This window comes from Periophthalmus magnuspinnatus, chromosome 6 (assembly GCF_009829125.3).
Source record: "Periophthalmus magnuspinnatus isolate fPerMag1 chromosome 6, fPerMag1.2.pri, whole genome shotgun sequence".
NCBI lineage: Eukaryota > Metazoa > Chordata > Actinopteri > Gobiiformes > Gobiidae > Periophthalmus > Periophthalmus magnuspinnatus.
The window spans coordinates 1,138,689-1,160,359 of record NC_047131.1 but is presented as its reverse complement, the minus strand read 5'-3'; the positions used below and the strand labels follow the sequence as shown (position 1 = coordinate 1,160,359).

The following is a 21,671-nucleotide window of genomic DNA, read 5'->3' as shown; positions in this document are numbered from 1 at the left end:
TTTTTCAGTATCAACTGGTTCAGTCAGTTGTTCAAAAATGTGTATAGTTCAAATAAAGATAAAATATGTATATATATATATATATATATAATTATATATATATATATAATATATATATATATATATATATATATTTCAACCATGCTTCAACAGAATTACTTAAAAAAATAAACTAATGAAATAGGCCTGGACAGAAATGATGGTACCCCTAGAAAACACTGAAAATACTGTGGCCAAAGGGACATTTTAATCCAAGGTGTGTTCACTAATCTTGTAATGAGTCAGTGGGCCTATATATAGAGCTACAGGTCATCACTGTGCTGTTTGGTGACATGGCGTGTACCACACTCAACATGGACAAGAGGAAGCAAAGGAAAGAGTTGTCTCAGGAGATTAGAAAGAAAATTATAGACAAGCATGTTAAAGGTAAAGGCTATAAGACCATCTCCAAGCAGCTTGATGTTCCTGTGACTACAGTTGCACATATTATTCAGAAATTTTTTATCCATGGGACTGTAGCCAACCTCCCTGGACTTGGCCGCAGGAGGAAAATTGATGACAAATCAAAGAGACGGATAATACGAATGGTAACAAAAGAGTCCAGAAAACCTTCTAAAGAGATTAAAGGTGAACTTCAAGCTCAAGGAACATCAGTGTCAGATCGCACCATCCGTCGTTTGAGCCAAAGTGGACTTAATGGGAGACGACCAAGGAGGACACCATGGTTGAAAAAATCATAAAAGCCACACTGGAATTTGCCAGACTACATGTTTACAAGCCACAAAGCTTCTGGGAGAATATCCTATGGACAGATGAGACAAAAATGGAACTTTTTTGCCAAGGCACATCAGCTCTATGTTCACAGACGGAAAAAAGCATATCAAGAAAAGAACACTGTCCCTACTGTGAAACATGGAGGAGGCTCTGTTATGTTCTGGGGCTGCTTTGTTGCATCTTGGTGTCTTGAATCTGTGCAGGGTACAATGAAATCTCAAAACTATCAAGGGATTCTAGAGAGAAATGTGCTGGTCAGTGTCAGAAAGCTTGCTCTCAGTCACAGGTCATGGGTCTTGCAACAGGACAATGACCCAAAACACACAGCTAAAACACCCAAGAATGGCTAAGAGGAAAACACTGGACTATTCTAAAGTGGCCTTCTATGAGCCCTGACCTAAATCCTATTGAGCATCTTTGGAAGGAGCTGAAACATGCAGTCTGGAAAAGGCACCCTTCAAACCTGAGACAACTGGAGCAGTTTGCTCATGAGGAGTGGGCCAAAATACCTGCTGAGAGGTGCAGAAATCTCATTGACAGTTACAGGAATCGTTTGATTGCAGTGATTGCCTGAAAAGGTTGTGCAACAAAATATAATATAATATTAAGTAAAGGGTACCATCATTTTTGTCCAGGCCTGTTTCATGAGTTAATTTTTTTAAGTAATTCTGTTGAAGCATGGTTGAAAAGCAATGTCTGACTTGCATTAGTTAAATTTCATAGAATTTTTTTAAAATTATAACTTTTCTGTGACCGTTTTTTGTGACAGTTTTTCTTTCATTAACTGACGGGTACCAACAATTTTGTCCGTGTATATATATATATATATGTGTGTATATATATATATATATATATATATATATATATATATATATATATATTTATCTTATATATATATATATATATAATATATATATATATATATATATATATATATATATATAATAACCTGTGTGTTTCCCTGTGTATCCCAGAGCTTCCTGAACTGGAGGCCTAATCAGCCAGATAATTACTTTGGCGCTGGAGAGGACTGTGTGGTGATGATTTGGCATGAAGGAGGACAATGGAACGATGTGCCCTGTAACTACCAACTGCCCTTCACCTGCAAGAGCTCCCCAGGTACTAAACTAGGTTTAAATCAGAACCAAACCAGGTAGTAAACCAGGACTAAACCAGGTGTAACCCAGGACTAAACTGAGACTAAACCAAGACTGCTTCCCTCACCTGCCAGGGCTCCACAGGTGGCACCAGGCCCATCTCCTCCTCTTTGTAAGGTGGCTGTGGGTTAGTCTTGACCTCTCTGAGTATCTTGCTGTTGGAGGTTGTGGGTTACACTCCTGATCTCTGAGTGTCTTGCTTTTGGAGGTTGTTGGTTAGCTTCCCCACCTGTCTGAGTGTCTTGCTGTATTCGATCCAGGTGCGGGTCTAGTGTTGGACCGGTTTAGTTTTGGTGTGACACTCAATGACCAGAGCTCTGCAGTGATGTTGTGGCTTTGAAGCTGCGAGCCCACGTGTTCACTTGATAACTATTTATTTTACTGAATATAGTATCAGGAGTCTGAGCCTGGAGTCAAATTCCTGATCTTTCCTGTTCTCTGTCCCCAGTTTCCTGTGGCTCTCCTCCTGTAGTGTCAAATGCCCTTCCTCTAGGGGGCAGTAGAGAGCGCTATGTGGCGGGTTCGGTTGTGAGATACCAGTGTGAGCCAGGCTTCACGCAGCGCCACTTGCCTGTCATACGCTGTAAGGACAACGGCCAGTGGGAGGAGCCTCGGGTGGAGTGCACAACAGGTGAGTCCTATCTGGGATATGCCCCTCCCCTCTCTGACCTTTGCCCCGCCCACATTGAATGTCCCATATTAAAAGGCCCATATTACTTTATTTTCTGATCTATGTTCTAATGTGGTTTCCTCATCACAAACATACCTGTTCCACCTTGTTATGTCATCATGTGGTAATACAGAAAGTGCTTCATTATGTTTTTAAACTCCATACACCTTCAATAGAATTATTTAGATCTTTTCAGCCCTGGAATTGCCAATCTCTATTAAACTAAGGTCAAATAAACTTTTAACTTGAAAGGAAACAACAAAGTTAAATCTGTTAACTGGACAAATCTTGTAGGAGTGAAGACGTTTCGCTGCTCATCCAAGCCACTTCTTCACACCATTCACTGCAACACAAACTCGCAGTGATCCGGACACTACACCACAGAGCTCAAGTGGTGCCTACAAACACAGAGGGAAAAGTGAAGGAGGAGCAACATGTGGAGAAAGCCCTCTCTGCTTGTGGATATCCAATAGAACTAAGAGAGCTAAAAACAGGACAACAGGGAATCTGAACCTAGAAGGAGAGGTGTTACTATTCCTTACACTACGGGGGTGTCTGAAAAACTTCAGAGAATCTTCAGACAGTATGAGATTCCTGTCTTTTTCAAACCCACAAACACTTTAAGGCAAAAATTGGTTCACCCTAAGGACAAAACCTCGAGCCATAAACAAAGTCATGTAGTCTACTCCATTCAGTGCAGTGAGCGTTACATTGGAGAAACTAAACAGCTGCTCCATAAGAGGATGTACCAACACCAGTGGGAGAGTTCCTCTGGACCCCAGTCCGCCGTGCATCTCCATCTTAAACCACTAACCACTCCTTTGAAGATAGTGAAGTTCAGATCTTAGCCAGAGAAAAGAAATGGTTTGAGAGAGGAGTTAAAGAAGCTATTTTTGTTGGGAAAGGGAGTCCTTCCTTAAACAGAAATGGGGGGCTGAGACATAATCTCTCCCCCATCTACAACTCCATCCTCAGACCCAGAACAATGAGAACAATAGCAGGGTCATTAAGGGCTGAATAGGGTAGTTTCAGCTGAAACTGGAGACAATAGCTGTTTACAGTTTACAGTTAGTCCCTCCCCGCAGATAGATTTATAGGCAGTGGCCACCAGCATTTTTACCACAACTGAAGAAGTGGCTTGGATGAGCAGCGAAACGTCTTCACTCCTACAAGATTTGTCCAGTTGACAGATTTAACTTCGTTGTTCGCTATGGATCAGACCTGGACGACTGAGGGTCTACAGACATTTTAACTTGAAAATTACCATTTCATGACATCACAAGGTGGAACAAAGCATTTTGAGCTTTAGAGATGTAGACAGACTAATATTTCAAACATCTGTGAATGAAACAAAACACAACTCCAGGTATGACTTGATTTGTGTCATAGATAAAGATGAAATTGGACTGGCTCTTTATGGACTAATAATAATCTCAAACTTTTGCACATGTGTAATTGTAGTTATTTCTGTCTAAAACTTTTCCAGGAGACAGTAATCGCCTTCATAAACGATCCACAAGAAGGAGAACTTCACAGGAACAAGACCAGCTCTGAACCGGACTGAACCTGGTCTGAACCCCTAAATACCTGCCCCTGCCCTCGGGACCCCCCCAAAACCTGATCCAGACCTAGACCACACTGGACAATGCCCCTCTTGGACTCTACCTTCTGTATACTGCATGTCTGGTCTCTGGTGTAGACTGAACCCTGGTCTGGACCCTGGTCTCTGGTCTGCAGTCTGGACTCTGAACCCTGGTCTGGACTCTGGTCTGAGGTCTAGACTCTGGACCCCGGTTCTGGTCTTTGGTCTGTTGTCTAGACTTTAGACCCTGGTCTGGACCCTGGTCTAGACTCTGGACCCTGGTTCCAGACCCTGGCCTGAACTCTGGGCTGGACCTCGGGCTGGACCTCGGTCTAGCCCTTGGTCTGGACCTTGCTTTGGACCTCGGTCCAGACCGACCTCGTTCTGGACCTCGGGGCGGGGGCAGAGAGTTGTCGCAGACCGGTTTCTGTGAATGAGCCTTTTTAGATTAATTTATAGAAAATTATTTAGATTTGTAGAAAATCTGTGGCCTCTGGACGAGACTGACTCAGAGCAGAAGTACTTTAAGAACTAAAGTACTACAGTACTACAGTGATACTTTATCAAATAATCACTCCACATAATTTTTATTTGCCCCACACAAGGAAGCAGCACAAATCATCAGGCGTCCAGTCACAGAGGACGCTGGGCACTAAGGGGCGGGCTAACTCAGCACATAGATACGCAGCCCAGGTGGCGGGAGGGCATCTGGCTTAAGTCTGTCTCGTCCAGATTTCTGCCTTAAATTGTTTCTTCTGATTTCATCATTTTGTTTATTGAATCACAATATTCTCTGCTGGATCTAAGAAAATCAAAGATAAATTGAACCAGGACTGAGCCGGGACTAAATCAGGACTCAACTTGGACTAAACCAAGACTAAACCAGGAATGAATCTGGTCTAAATCAGGACTGAACCTGGACTAAGTCAGGACTAAACTGTGACTGAACCAGGACTAAACTGGGACTAAATCGGGACTGAACCGGGACTAAACTGGGACTAAATCGGGACTAAACCAGGGCTGAACCTAGACTAAACCTGGTTTATATTAGATAAAAACCGGGACTAATCAAGGACTTCTTCTTACAAAGTGCACAGAAAGTTTGATATATTTTTTGAAAGACTTACTGACAAAAAGTTGACTCGCCACTGGATTCTTCAACAAAGCTTCATGTTTTAAATTGTTTTGTATGTGTAGTTTAATCCAGATGCCATGCCATGGATCACCTCAGTGCACCTTAAAGTCCCTGTCTTTCTGCAAAACATTCTCAGAATAAAGGTATCTAACTTCAATCATGTTTCAGTCTGCACTGGTCTGAACCAGTTTCTTCCCCTTTCACCCCCCAGTCATTCCTCAGTCACCCTCACCCCCCGTCACCCTTCACACCAGTCATCCCCAGTCACCCCTCAGTCATCCCCCAGCTACCCCTCACCCCCCCTCACCTCTCAATCCCCAACTCCTCACCCCTAGTAACACCCTCAGTCACCCCTCACCCACAGTCACCCCTAAGCTCCAGTCACCTCTCCAGCCCATCACCCCCCATACACCCTTCAGCCTCAGTCACCTCCCAGCCCCTCACCCCTAGTCACCCACAGTTGTCCCTCAGCCCCAGTCACCCCCCCCCCAGCCTCTCACCCGTCATCAATTACACCCAGTCACCCCCCAGTCACCCCTCTCCTACAGTCAGCCCTCACCCCCAGCTCTCACCACCAGCCCTCACCACCAGACACCCCTCAAACACCCTTCACCCACAGTCACCTCTTAACCCCCAGCTCCGCACCCCCAAGTCACCCCTTACCTAGTCACCTTCTAGCCCCTCGCCTCCAGTTACCCCCCAGTCACCCCCAGTCACCTTTCATCCCAAGCCACCCCTCCTCCCCCAGCCACCCCTCACCCCCCAGCCACCCCTCACCCCCCAGCCTCACCTTGGGGGTGCCCAGTCACCCCTCTCCCCAGTCACCTTTCACCCTCCAACCCCTCAGCCCTCACCCCAGTCACCCCTCAGTCACCCCATCACCCACAGTTAGCCCTCACCCCTAGTCACCCCTCACCCCCCAGCCCCTCACCTCAAATTGGCCTTCTTCTATTGTGAAGTAACAATAGGAGATTACTGGTGACTCCAAGCAGACGTCTTCAGGAAACCCACAGACACTGACCAATACCTGCTGTTTGGTTCACACCATCCACTGCAGCACAAAGTTATCCATACACTACACACTACACAGAGCTCAAATTGTTACTACAAAGTTGTTAGTACACATGGAGAAAGCCCTCTCTGCTTGTGGATATCCAAAATGGGCCTTCAATAGATCTAAGAGAGAGCTAAAAAAAAATAGGACAACATGGAATCTGAACCTAGAAGGACAGGTATAACCATTCCTTACACAGCTGGTGTGTCTGAAAAGCTACAGAGAATTTCCAGACAGTATGAAATTGCGATCTATTTCAAACTTACAAATACTTTAAGACAGAAACTGGTTCACCCAAAGGACAAAACCCTGAGCCACAAACAAAGCAATATGGTCTACTCCATTCAGTGTAGTGAAGAGTGCAGAGTGTTACACTGGAAAAACTAAACAGCCACTCCATAAGAGAATGTACACCATCACGAAAGCTCCTCAGGACCCGAGTCCGCTGGACATCTCTATCTTGAAGACACCAACCACTCCTTTGAAGATAATGAGGTACAGATATTACTCCAAGAAAATAAATGGTTTGAGAGGGGAATTAAAAAAGCTATTTTTGTTAGGAAAGACAATCCTTCCTTGAACAGGAATGGGTGCCTTAGACATCATCTATCCCCCATCTATAACTCCATCCTCAAACCCAAAACAAACGAGCAAACAAAGAAAACAATAAGGTTAGCCAGGATGCTAATAAGTGTGAAAGCACCATTAGGAACTGACTGAATATGCTAAGCATGATTCAGGCATACTAAGTATGACTATTTTTATTTTTTATCAAAAAGCAAGATTTTGGTACAAGTACAAAGACAAGGTGATGCAAGACAGCCTTGACACACACCTTTGTTCATATAAAACTGTAGTATGTGAGATAGAGAGGTTTTACACCACTGTTATATGGAGCTAATATGATTCACTGAAAATCAGGAACAGAACCTCCACCTCCTCCTGCTCCCTCCTGCCCCTCGACCCCTCCCACCCCGTGTCTCTTGATCATCTTTCATCCTGACGACCTCACCAACTACAGAGAAGAGGGGTTCTGAATGGGCTGGGCTAACCACCTGAGACGGAGCCCCCATCCTGAATCTCTCCCTACTCTCCACATCCGTTCATATGAATAAATATCTTTCTGGTATAACATTGTTGTGCCGTGGTCCTTGCTAGTGAATACCCCTATAGAGTGCCTTAAAAGCTTTGACAAAAAGCCAGCATTTCAGAAGGACAATGTGACACTGTCAGTCACACATTTATTATATGTAAATGTCTTTTGATAATCCAGACAAAAAAAATGAAGAGATCACATGGGATCATGAACAATATCTAAAACTAATCTTGTATTGTCAGCCATGTGATGCTCGGGCATGAAACCATTGTCAGCTTTGTGAATAAGGTCATTTAAACCACTTTTGAACCTTTTAGCCAAGAGAGATGCCAAGACTTTAGAGTCATGATTGAGTGAAGTAATATCTCACCAGTTGTCAATAATGGGTGCTGATTTGGCCTTGGAGTCAGAGTTAGGAGCCCTTGTTTCAGTGAGTAGACTCTTCATTCTTTAAGATTCATTTTAAATAATGATATTTCAGGGTAGAAGTGAAAGTAACATTCTGGGGCTCAGCCTTTCATCTTAGATCCACTTTAAATGAGATGAAATAAAAGCACCTTTAAGTCTCCTTCAAAGTCATTTAAAAAAAATATTATTAATTTAATTAGCAATATACAACAGGCATACATACATTAGACAAGACAATACAATTGATAGAGTATGTAGAGTCATCATTTTGACTATGTTTATTCTGCCAACGAGCGTGAGATGTAAAGTGACCCAACGAAGAAGCTTGTCACTTATTGTTTTAAGTGATGGAGTAAAGTTGGGGTTGAGTAACTCTGACAGCCTCGAGGAAAAGTGATGTGATGTGGTTTGTACGAACAGGGAGAAACAGTTTATGGGCACTCACATCTCCAATAGTGCTTTATAGAGAGAGAACTGAGGATTTATGCCAGTTAATAGAGTAATCTGGTATTTTGGAGAAAGAGGCTATGACATTTATACAGTGGTGGATGAAGAACTCAGTTTTGTTACCTAAGTAAAAATACAGATACAGAGTCAAAGAAGTTTCTTGAGTAAAAGTATCACATGAAAAAAAATCTACTTAAATAAAAGTATCAAAGTACCCATTTTAAATTGTACTTTAAGAGTAATAAGTTCAATTCAATTCAGTTTATTTTTGTAAAGCCAAAAATCACAACAGCAGTTGCCTCTTAGGGCTGAACATGACAATTGATTTAACCAACAGAAAGTTAGAAAATCAACAATGAAACAGAATCAGACAAAAACTTAATCAACAGAAAACAAGTAAATGGAGAACTGTCCCAGAACATCCCCTGTCCTTAGACCCTCCTTATCAGCAGTCTGCTGGGGTCCTGAGCTTTGAGATCTCCATCTCAAAGACACTGACCACTTCTTTGAAGATAGCAAGGTACAGATCTTAGCCAGAGAAAAGAAATGGTTTGAGAGGGGAGTTAAAGAAGCTATTTTTGTTAGGAAAGACAACGCTTCTTTAAACAGGAATGGGGGCCTGAGACATAATCTCTCACCGGTCTACAACACTATCCTCAGATGCAAAGCAAACAGGAACAAAGAGAACAATAGATGGCCATTACAAATTGAATAGGGTCATTAAGCCTGAAACTAGAGACAATAACTGTTCACAGTTTCAGTGTAGTTAGCCCCTCCCTTCAGATAGATATAAAGCAGTGTCCAGCAGTAATCTGACCAGAACTGAAAAAGTGGCTTAGATGAGCAGTGAAACATCTTCATTCCTTCATTTGTCTAGCTGACAGATTTAAATTTTGTCTTTACTTTTAGACAAGATGTTTCTCATTTTGGCAATATTATGCAGGTGGAAGAAGGCTGTTCTACAGGCTTGGTTTATATGTGCTGTGAATGAGAGTTCTTGGACAAATAAGACTCCAAGGTCCTTTGATAATGTTTAAATCCAGGCTCAAAACAGTTATTTTTAGCTGTGCACATGACTGAAAGGGTTTTATTCTGCACTTTTCTCCTTTAATGTTAATCTTATGATGATTATTTGTGATTATTTATGCTTCGATTCATTGTATTGTGATGTTAATGTTGTTTTATTCTATAAAGCACTTTGAATTACTTTGTGTATGAATTGGACTATACAAATAAACTTGCCTTGCCTAGGTTCCAGTAGAGCTGGAGGCTACACTGACACTGTCCAGAGTGACTCTCTGGTCAGATAGAGAGTCTCACAGGCTTTAAGAGCCTGGAACAATTACCTCTGTTTTTTCGAGGTTAAGAAGCAGATAATTAAGTGTCATCCAGGTTTTTATGTCTTTCATACAGGCACTAAGTCTGTCTGTTAAAATCAGTCTGATCTGGTTACAGCTGTGTGTCATCAGCATAGCAGTAATGCCATGCTTTCTGATGAAGCGTGAACAGGATTGGATCAGGTACAGGACCCTGTGGCATACCGTAGGCTACTTTAGAACATGGTGAGGAGCTCTGATTTACATTAACAAACTGGCACCTATCAGATAAGTAGGATTTAAACCAGCTAAGGGCTGCCCTTCTGACACCTATGTCACATTCTAACCTCTGTAGTAGAATGTTGTGGTCGATGGTGTCAAATGCTGCACTGAGGTCCAACAGAACCAGGACTGAGACCAGTCCATTGTCAGCAGCTTATAACAAGTCATTTGTGACTTTAAGTAGTGCAGTTTCTGTGCTGTGGTGAGCTCTGAATCCTGACTGAAAAACTTCAAATACATTATTAGCCTGTAGGTGGCAAGAGAGCTGCTTAATTACAACTTTTTCAAGATAGGAAATACTTATTATAAGTAATAAATATTTCACACAAGTGTAAAGTTGGACCTTTGGTTTGAGAAGAAAGGTCATTGTGGCTTGAGTCATATTTGCAGGGAGATGAGGAGTCATTGAGTCTTCTTGTTGTTGGGTCTTTGATGAACTCTACAATGATGAATAAAATTGTTTGAAGATATTTTTGGTTTCCTTGGGGTGACTGAAATGGCTCCCTGCTGAGTTCTTAACTGCAGAGATGATAGATGTGTCCTCCTTGTGTTGACGTTGCTTTGAATTAAATTTACAAAAAAATGTATTAAATATGATTGATCTGCTCTTCATTTTTGGAGGAGAAAAGAGGAGTTTCCTTGTCAGTTAATTTAGTTGGTGCTTACATTAATTCATTCTGAGTGTGTTCAGTAGGGTTGTTTGAGTTTATTGTTTCTGTTTCATTTCATGTTCCATTTCCGATTCCTGTTGAAGTTCTTTTCTTTTTGTGACTGTAGAGTATGAAACGATAATCCCGGAATGGTTTGACCTGTTCCCCACTGAATGAATGGTGAAGTCTTTGAAAAGTCCTTTATTTCTTGAAAGGATGTCCAATCCTTTTGGATGAGATTACCAAATTGTGGATCTTTCACTAAAAATATATTTAAGCTCCACCTGGTTCGATATGTTTCATTATTCATCACTTTTTTTCTTTTTTTTTAAACATTTATTTTATTTTTATTGATTTCTAGAAAGCAATTCAAAACATACAAATAACAGTGTAAATCTGAACAACACAACACAAGTTTGGAGTTACAGGCTCTCATTTATACATGCATTTGGTAATGAATGTGCTACATTATTTCACTGGTGTCATTTAAGATTGCCTTCCCTTTTTTCCATTGCTCATCATATGTATACTCTTTCAGTTTAAGTTTTTATGTTCGTCTTTCCATCACTCTCCAAAAGTCTTGTTGTGTGGGTGGATCTGGTTGTAACCACCTTTGATGTAATTTGCTTCTTAGATGCAGCTAGAATAATTTTACAGATTAGATACCTGTCATCTTTCCTTACTACATTTGATATATTTCCCAGGTACATCACCAGACAAGTGTATGGAATTCCGTAACCAAAATACTAGGTAAGATTGTGTTTAACTGTTCCCAATATATCCAAATACATATGTGTGATCAGCATCCATTTCTCCACACAACCTCCTGCACTCCTGCGAGTGGATGTTTGTCTACCCTTGATTTTAGGTGTAATGAAAAAACGTGTCAAATTCTTCCAGCAATATTCCCTCCAAAGCAATGAGTTAGTGTTATTATGGTTCATTTCACGCATCTGAAACCATTCATCATCTCTTACATTTAATACGAACTCTGTTTCTCATTTCCTTTTACTTGCAAATATCTAAAAAGTCTTTCTTTTCCAAATCCTATTTCTCCTTTAGTTTTTGAAAACTGATTAGCTTTCCATTTTTCAAAGAGTACAGACTGTGTTTATCCCCTTTAGTTTAAATTGCTGATGGGGTTGTCCTGGTTTAAATTTTGGGTCATACCTAAATCACTTTAGTAAAAGGGATTTTTCTCTAACTTTATATGTTTCTACTACAGTGTGCCATGTTTCTTCACAGTTTGATTCATCTTGACCTTAAGGGATGATGATAGTTGTTTATCAGATATAAATATTTGTCAACTTCTTTTTCAATGTCTTCCCACCTTGCCTCATAATTCGGTCTGCACCAACAAGCTATGGGTCTGATTTGGGCTGTGAAAAAGTCCTCTCTTAGATTGGGCAAAGCACCCCCCCTTTCTGTTTCGAGAGCTGCAGAGTTGCAAACTTTATTCTCTGCTTTTTTCCATTCCATACAAACCTTGACATTTTATCCCATGTTTTGAATGTATTTTGAGGAACAGGAAGTGGGGGAGACTGAAACAAATATAACAATATAATCTATGGAGGATGTTCATTTTTATAAATTGCATTCCAGAGTAAAAATTTGAAGGCAGAGTAGACCATCTAAATCTTTTTTGTTGTCTCCATCTATTTTGCTGTAGTTAGTATGAGACATGTTGGAGAGAGACTTCATCAAAATTATACCCAAATACTTTAGAGTTTCTGAGTTCCAGTTTAACTTAAATCGGTCTCTAAACTCTTGGGAAGGTGAATAAATGAATGAGGGAATTTGTGTCTTAGATATGTTTATTTTGTAACCAGAAAGGATATTTGAATGTTTGGAATAAATGCCTTAAAGTATTCAGTCAGTATTTAGGTAGTATTTATGTTTTCCGAGAAGGAAGTAGAGACTGGAGACTCGGAGGCGGACTCATTCATCACCCTATCTGAAGTCACCGAGGTGGTTGGCAAGCTCCTCGGTGGCAAGGCTCCGGGGGTGGACGAGATCCGTCCCAAATACCTCAAGTCTATGGATGTTGTGGGGCTGTCTTGGCTGACACATCTCTGCAACATCGCGTGGTGGTCGGGGACAGTACCACTGGACTGGGGTGGTGGTCCCTCTGTTTAAGAAGGGACACCGGAGGGTGTGTTCCGATTACAGGGGAATCACACTCCTCAGCCTTCCCGGTAAGGTCTATTCCAGGGTAGAGAATCCGACCGATAGTTGAACCTCGGATCCAGGAGGAGCAGTGAGGTTTTCGTCCCGGTTGTAGAACCCTGGACCAGCTCTATACTCTCCATCGTGTCCTCAAGGGTTCATGGGAGTTTGCCCAACCAGTCTACATGTGTTTTGTGGATCTGGAGAAGACATTTGACTGTGTCCCCCCCTTTGGGGGGGTGCTCCAGGAGTATGGGGTCTGGGGCCCTTTGCTAAGGGCTGTCCGGTCCCTGTATGACCAGAGCAGGAGCTGTGTTCGCATTGCCAGCAGTAAGTCAGACCTGTTCCCAGTATATGTTGGACTCCGCCAGGGCTGCCCTTTGTCACCGGTTCTGTTCATTATATTTATGGACAGAATTTCCATGATGTTGTCCTGATGGCTTCATCGAGCCAGGACCTGCAGCAGGCACTGGGACGGTTTGCAGCCAAATGAGAAGTGGCTGGAATGAGAATCAGCTCCTCCAAATCTGAGGCTATGGTTCTCAATGGAAAAAAGGTGGCTTGCCCTTTCCAGGTGGGTGGAGAGCCTTTGCCTCAAGTAGAGGAGTTCAAGTATCTCAAGATACTTGCATCAATTTCAAGAATAAATTACTAATTCATGAAATTGACGCAAGTCATGCAGGGCTTGGGGCAGTGCACACAAGACCATTTTATCCCAAAATGTTGCTTTTCGGGGGCTCAGACTCACAGAGAAAAACATGTCTAATTACGGCTCCCAAAAACTTGAATTTCTAGCCCTTAAATGGGCTGTCACTCAAAAGTTTCGAGAATACTTGTTGGGGAGCAAGTTTGTTATCTTTACTGACAATAATCCACTAAGTTACCTCCAAACTGCCAATCTGAGTGCAGCAGAGCAACGATGGGTGTCCGAATTGGCAGTATTCAATTTTGATATTAAGTATTGCCCTAGACCAGCAAATCGAAATGCTGATGCACTGTCACGTCAAACACAGCCAGCAAATGTCTCTGTTTTTGCAGTTGGTTTTCCTGTGCCAGAAGAGGCTCATGCAAGATATCTACCTGCTTTAACTACTGCTGCACTCAGTAACACAATTACAGCACTACCCTTTGTCCTCAAGCTGATCTGAGTGTTTTGCAAGCAGCAGATCCAGTTATTTGTACTTTCCTTAAGTACTGGAGAAGACAAAGACCCCCCTCAAAACAAGAACTAAGCACTGCATGTCAAGAGCTGTGGAAAATGGCACAGAAGTGGTCCAGACTAAGAACCAGAGACGGTGTCATATACCGGGAAATGCCGCCCCCTCGCAAGCAATCAATGCCTTAAAGCTGAAGTCTTAAAGGGTCTTCACGACAATCATGGGCACCAAGGCATTGAACGCACCACACACCTCGTGAGAAGTCGGCGCTATTGGCCTTTTATGGGAAGAGACACTGAAAAGTACTGCCAACAATGCCACCGTTGTACCCTGGCTAAAGCAGTCCAACCAAAGGTCCGCACCTTTAGAGGAAGTCTAATGGCCTCAAAGCCGTTGGAGGTTGTGGCTGTTGATTTTGCACTGATAGAGAAGTCAACAGATGGCAGAGAAAATGTACTTTTTTTCAAAATTTGCCGAAGCCTATGCAACTCGTGATCAACGGGCAAGCACTGTCATCAAGATCCTCACGGAAAAGTGGTTTTATACCTATGGGGTCCCTAAACGACTCCATAGTGATCAAGGAAGAAGCTTCGAAGGAGATCTTTTGAAATGTTTGTGTAACTTCTATGGTACTGAGAAGAGCAGAACGACACCATATCACCCGGAAGGCAACGGGCAATGTGAAAGATTTAACAAGACATTATATGATTTTTTGCGCACTCGTCCACCCAAAAGCAAACGAAAATGGCCCCAGCACCTACCTGAAGTCCTCTTCATGTACAATATCACTGAACATCAGTCCACTGGCTTTTCACCGTATGAGTTAATGTTTGGCCTAAAGCCCCACCTTCCGGTTGATTTCCTGCTTGGCACAGCACAAGTTGACCCGATTCCCAGGATGGTTCAAAATTGGGTGGAAGAACATCAGAATCATCTAAATATAGTATATGCCCAAGTTAAAGAAAAGCTGCAGCAGCAGAAAGAAGGAACCGATATTATGAGCCTAATGTGACTGTCCTCTCTCCAGGCACTTTGGTGTATAAAAAGAGCCATCCTTTAGGCTACCACAAATTGCAGGACACATGGGATCCAACAGTGTACGTGTTATCAAAAGCATGGACCCACGAAGGCAGAGTTTACTAAATCCATCCCAGCGGAAGTTGCTGGAAATGAAAAAAAAAAAAAAAAAAACCTGAACAGCAGCTGAGCTCACAAAGTGTTGCCAAATGTGCCTATCATTCACTCAGACTTTAACTCGAAGGCGAGAGGAGTTGCCATTCTTAATTAGTAAAAATGTACAGTTTTTATCTACAAATATTATAGCTGATAGAAATGGTAGATTCTTAATAGTTACCTTAGGTAATAGGTACCTTAATGCAGAAAACAGGTCACTATTGATAAATGTATATGCCCCAAACTTTGACGATGTTGGGTTTGCTAATAGATTATTGAGCAGCCTTCCATTCTTGAATACTCATTTCTATCATTTTTGGAGGTGATCTAAATTGTGTTTTTGACCCAACTCTAGATCGATCAAATCCCCTTACCTTGACACTATCTGCTATGCCACAAGTATTCTCTGATTTCATGGAACATAATGGTCTGGTTGACCCCTTGGAGATCCCGTAACCCTTCTGATAAGAAATATTCATGACTTAACCAGTGCTATCAGTGACATTGATCAAAGCTATGCGGTGAGCCCAACTCCAGAACTGTTTAAACAGCGGGTAGATTTGCAAGGAGAATTCGATCTATTGTCTACTAGTGAGGCAGAGCGTTTGCTACTGCAGAGTCGTGGTACATATTATGAATATGGCGAGAAGGCCAGTCATCTTTTGGCCCATCAGTTACGACGTCAGGCTGTTTCTCGCATGATAACTAGCATTAAAAATACCCAGGGCACTGTTATTACAGACCCTATTGAAATTAATGAGACCTTTAAGTCATTTTATTCTTCATTATACAAATCTGATTTTCCAGTAGACAGTACTAATATGAATGATTTTCTTCAAAATTTTTGTAATCCTATTATTGATTTCGACACTGCTGGACACTTGGACTCTCCTCTTTCCCTTGCTGAAGTGACTAAATCAGTTAAAGCTATGCAGTCTAATAAAGCCCCTGGCCCTGATGGGTTTCCAGTTGAATTTTTACAAGAAGTCTGCTGAAAAAACTGGCACCACTACTTTTGGCTGTGTTTAATGAATCACTAGAAAAAGGTGCTTTACCTACCAACACTTACTCATGCTACTATTACTCTACTCCATAAAAAGGACAAGGATCCTACATTATGTGGTTCTTATAGACCCTTATCATTGTTTAAATGCAGATGTAAAAGTATTGGCAAAGGTAATTGCTTCCCGGTTGGAGAATGTACTTCCCTTGATTATTTCCAATGAGCAAAATGGTTTTATAAAGGGGCGTCAATTATTTTTAATATTTGCACCCTTCTGAATATAATTTATTCTAAACATTCATCTGATTCTCCAGAATTGGTTATTTCTTTTGATGCGGAGAAAGCTTTTGATAGGGTGGAGTGGGGGTACCTGTTTTGCAGTTTTGTCGAAATTTGGATTTGGTAATAGATTTGTTTCTTGGATTCACCTCCTTTATTCCTCTCCTAAAGCTAGCATTCATACCAATGATACTTTTTCAGACTATTTTAGTCTTAGTCATGGAACGCGTCAAGGCTGCCCCCTGTCGCCTTTACTCTTCGCTATTGCAATTGAGCCATTGTCCATCACTTTACGCTCTTCCTCTCAATTTAGGGGGATTGCTCGTAATGGGATTGATTACAAGTCGTTATATGCAAACGATTTGCTATTATATTTATCTGATCCTGCTATTTCTATCCCTACAGTTTTGAACATTCTGAATAATTTCAGCTCTTTCTCTGGGTATAAATTGAACTTGGAGAAAAGTGTATGCTTCCCGATAAACCTCCCTGCTTGTAATCTCCAACAGTCTGAGTTACCTTTTAAACTGAACCCCACAGGGTTGAAGTATTTAGGGGTAAATGTGACCCGCTCTTTTCATACTTTGGCATCTGCCAATTTTACACCTCTTATTTCAAAAATTAATTCTGACTTTGAAAGATGGCGCAGTCTCCCCCTTACCCTGATTGGTAGGATTAACATTGTTAAAATGAATATTTTGCCTAGATTTCTTGTCTTATTCCAGTCGATTCCTCTTTTTCTGCCAAAACATTTTTTTTTAATTATTAGACAAGATTATTGGTGTTTTTATTTGGGATGGGAAACCACCTAGAGTCCGAAAATCATTGTTGCAAAGATGTAAATTGAGCGGAGGTCTTGCATTGCTCTATTTTTCAGTCATATTACTGGGCAGCTTATATCCACAAACTTTGCTATTGGTTGAAATCACCAGACTCCCCTTGGTGCAAGTTGGAACTTCTGTCTTGTAGAGGATCATCTATTTCAGCTCAAATTTTTTCTTCAATACCCACAAAACCGTCATCATACACTGATAATCTGGTGGTTCTTAACACGCTTATAATTTGGTACCAGTTTAGACGGCGATTTAGATTTGATTAGATCTGCCTCTTCCCAAGGCCCGTTAACCAACAACCACTTATTCCCTCCATCTATCTCTGACTCATTTTTTTCAGTTTGGTACAATAGTGGTATTAAGCAAATCAAGGACTTATATACAGCTGGAGTGTTTGATAGTTTTGCTACTCTCTCCTCCAAGTTTAATCTACCTTGTACTCATTTGTTTCGTTACTTTCAGGTCCGTAATTTTGTTAGTGTTTTCCTCATTTCCCCTCAGTACCTCCTACAGAGTCCTGGGAAAAATTGCTATCATATAATTCCCATCAGAAAGGGCTGATATCTAAGATGTATAACTTCATTTTGTCATTGAGTGAAAAGGAGTTGGGAATATTACTGAGTGAGGATATATGGGAGGATGCCATTGATAGAATACAATCTACTTCTACCTGTGCTCGTCTGTGTCTTATCCAATTCAAAGTTGTACATAGGGTGCACTTTTCTAAATCAAGACTCTCTGAAATGTACCCAGAAACTGAAGACAAATGTGTTAAGTGTAATGGTTCCCCTTGTCACCTTAGCCACGTGTTTTTTTTTTCTATCCTAATCTTCACTGTTATTGGTCTAGTTACTTCACTACTATGTCTGCTATTCTTGGTGTAAACCTGCAACTTTGTCCTCTTGTTGCCATATTTGGGATCACTGACTCATCACTTGCATTGACTTCCACACAAAGGGGCATTATAGTATTTGTGTCTCTAATTGCGAGACGCTTATTGTTACTACATTGGAAATCGCCTAAAGGCCCTTCTTTCTCTCCAGGTGTGGCAATGCTTTATCTCCTATTTCACAAATTTGCAGGTGTTGTTGATATGAACGTGTGCTTGTGCCTGGCTCTTGTGATGTCTGTAGTATTTGTGAATACTTAATTGGTGGTATGCGTTTTATATGTTGGGCTGAGATGGGGCGGGAGGGGGATGTTCATTAACAAAAACAAAAACCAGGGACAACTAGATGTTATTCCAATGTAATTTGTTTTCTTTATTGATGTTCCTAATAAAAACATTTGGAAAAAACAAAAAAACAAGTGAACCAGAGGCATTGATCGTGCTGGTTCAGGAGCTGCAAAAGGCCAGGGCCCTTTCCCCTGCATTTTATCCCCAAGCGGAAAGTGTTGAAGGCCCAAGTAAGGAGCGGGCAACCACTCAGCCACCTGGTATGTCTCAAGATTTGCAGCAGGGCCTACTAGATAGTTACGGGAACGTGACCAATTTAGAGGCCGAGGGGCAACGGCAAACTACCTCCAGCCATCCACCACGCGGACAGAAGTGGCACCAAGCACTTGATGTGAGTTTGTGTGCACTTCTATTGTAAATACTATTACTACTACTGTGTTTATGTAAAACACTAATTTATTGTTTTGAATTTAGTCATGGGTGATAAGTTAAAGGGAGACGGTAGGTATTATTGATCTATTTGATGACATCCAACTGGTATGAATTTATCCTAATGAAATATGTGTGTTTTATAGGAACATGATCAGTTTTTATACTTGTCACTGTTTTATCGCACTATTGTTTCATTTTACTAAGTGTATATGGGCCTATAACCTGTAATTCTTGCACCTCAGCACTAGATATAGTTTTAATAAAATTCGGGCAATGGTGCAATATTGTGTAGTATAGTGAATTGCCAAACTATTCTGATGTTTTATTTGATTTGTTGTGTTTTATATTGGATGATATTGATCAGTGTTTACTCTGATGTAGAATAGCACTGGACACACTCGCCTTTACTAAATTGCCGATTGCTTGCCTTAAGTGTTTTAGGGGTGCCACCCTTGTCAAATAAATTAGCTAAACTTATTTCCAGCCTCTCTCCAGTTTATTCTGGTGAATACTACATAAAGGCCAACCTACATTACAATGGCATATGGCATTGTGTCTCAAGGGGTATTTTTAAGAAAACTGATGGCATAACTTTCCTTTTTTGTTGTGATTGCATGGTCCAGAAACTACTTGTAAAACCATCTTTATTCCACTCACACATGTTGCTTTATTGGAAAATGTTGTCCAAACACAATTTCTCTCCTCATGATACACCTCTTTGGAAATGCAGATTCATTTTATTTAGATACAAGTTGGTTTACTTACAAGACTGTAGGACATCCAAGAGTGGCAAGGGCTTTAAGTAAGAGTGTACATGTTGAGCTGAACCAATACCAAAAAAATCAATTCTATACAAAAGTACTTTCTTGCATTAACCTAGAACAGTCAGCCTCAGCTACAGAACTCACTGCAATTCCCCTATACTGTTTGAGGGCAAGAACACTTTTAAACTAATCTATTTGCATGGCATTCATTTGCTTATCTCTTTCACCTGCTTCAAGCTCAACAAAATCTGGCATACCATGAATAAAGAAAAATAAAAAACAAAAAAAAGGAACACATTTCCAAAACTTAAATTGTGCATACTGAAACTACTTTTGAACTGTAAAGTCAGAGAAATCCATTCAAAACTTTAAACGATTGCTTTCCCAATTTTGTGAATTGATTACGTTCTTTAATTTCTTCCTTTTCTTCTTTTGCATTTTTAAAACAGATTAAAAGTATCTTACCTTTGATTTCAGATACTCAACTTTAAAGTTTTAAATTGGATACATTTTATTTAAGAGACACAATGCATGGATCCTTAACCAAAGCTTCAATTTTGAGACTGGTAAATGTGTTTGTATTCTGACACAGGAAATGAGGATTTGGAGCAGAGACTTTACCAGACCCTCTTTAAAAGCAATGAAAAATAAAGTGAGACAAGGCATCATAAAGCCTATGTTTTAGATTTAAGAAAAAAATCTAGGCTACATATAAATCAAAGGGGCTTGTGTGTGGAGCTGTAAGATATTTTTTTGTGTGATGTAGTACAAAGATTTTGATTTGATCTTCAGTTTTCCTAGGTTCAGTCCAGGAGTTCAGTTCAGCCCAGTTTGGTATACTTTTCAATAATTACAAAATTGAGTAGACTCTATCAACAATCTACTAGTTTTAGGTAGATTTGCAAAACAAACAAAATGTTGCACACTGGAGAAGGAATGACCTGAAAATTTTGCCAAATCATTGCGCCTATCTGGGGAAAATTTTATATATATATATTATATAATTTATAATTATTTGCACATTGGTGCTTTTTCAGATTCTACAATATGTCATAACTGCCAAATAGCAAGAGTGAGTTTTTCTTATTGATAACATTTTTGCCATGAAATATCCAAACGGTAAATTCACAAATGATTCACTGATCATTTAAATTAGTACTAGTCCCTAGAACATGCAAAATTATAAGATCTGCATTTAAACAATATTCATTCTACCCCATCGTTAAACAGATTTTAGTACAATAAGCAATTATTTTAAAAAAAAAAAAAAAAAAAAAATCAACACGTCACTAACAGAATTAAAGATATTCCCAGCATCTTTGTTAGCAAAGGATCCTTGGGAGCAAAAATAAATATTGTAACAGAGATAAATACACCTAGGGGTTCATCTTGGACCAGACGTTGTCTTTCAAAAAGCAGATAAAAAAAAGTACACAACTCAATCCGATACATCTCATCCCTAAAAAACATCCTGACAGTAGAGGGCGCTCTCACATATTTCAGTGCCATGATGATCCCACACATGACCGACTGTGTGTCCTGCTGGTCTTAGGCCGATGACTCAAACCTCTCAGATCTACAATCAGGCATTAAAGGCACTCAATAAAAACAGCCTCTGTTATCACCACTGTAATATCCTAAGTAAATATAAAATGTTCAGTTAATTTGGTATTCAAATCTAAGAAATTTATTCCAAACTATTAATAATAAATTAATAAAAAATTTTATTAAACCTTGTTCCGTACAAACTTCCCAAAACTGCACAGGTCCAAACAGATCTTTGGCCTTTGCTCTGTCGTCTTTTCATTTCAAACCACGAGAGAGAGAATCCGCTCCAGACTCTGAAATTGTCTGTGGATTTGAACAATTTTACTAGAAATTTGAAAAAGTATATTTTAGATAATCAAATGTGTCCACATCAGTCTAGTTAATGTACACTGTTCTGTTTTACCGTAAAAACCTGCACAGAACTGCACATTGACTTGTACTGGACATGGGAACATTTATGGTATTTTCCTGCTAATGTTATGATGAACTGTTTCCGTTCATTTCTTTTGTAAGATTAATGAATTTGTACATGGTCCCCGACATAAAGAAGAAAGAAAGAAAGAAAGAA

General features: G+C 40.5%; 1 protein-coding gene across 1 annotated transcript in view; it reads left to right on the top strand.

Annotated features, from left to right (window-relative positions):
* Positions 1–4,206, top strand: part of LOC117372446 (aggrecan core protein-like) — a 25,842-nt gene extending 21,636 nt beyond the window's left edge. Inside the window, exons 15-17 of the mRNA XM_055222539.1 lie at positions 1,749–1,893; positions 2,380–2,562; positions 4,088–4,206. Of these exons, the coding sequence (XP_055078514.1) occupies positions 1,749–1,893; positions 2,380–2,562; positions 4,088–4,155 (396 nt within the window). The 3' untranslated portion in view covers positions 4,156–4,206. The remainder of the gene's footprint in view (positions 1–1,748; positions 1,894–2,379; positions 2,563–4,087) is intronic.
* The last annotated feature ends 17,465 nt before the right edge of the window (positions 4,207–21,671 follow it).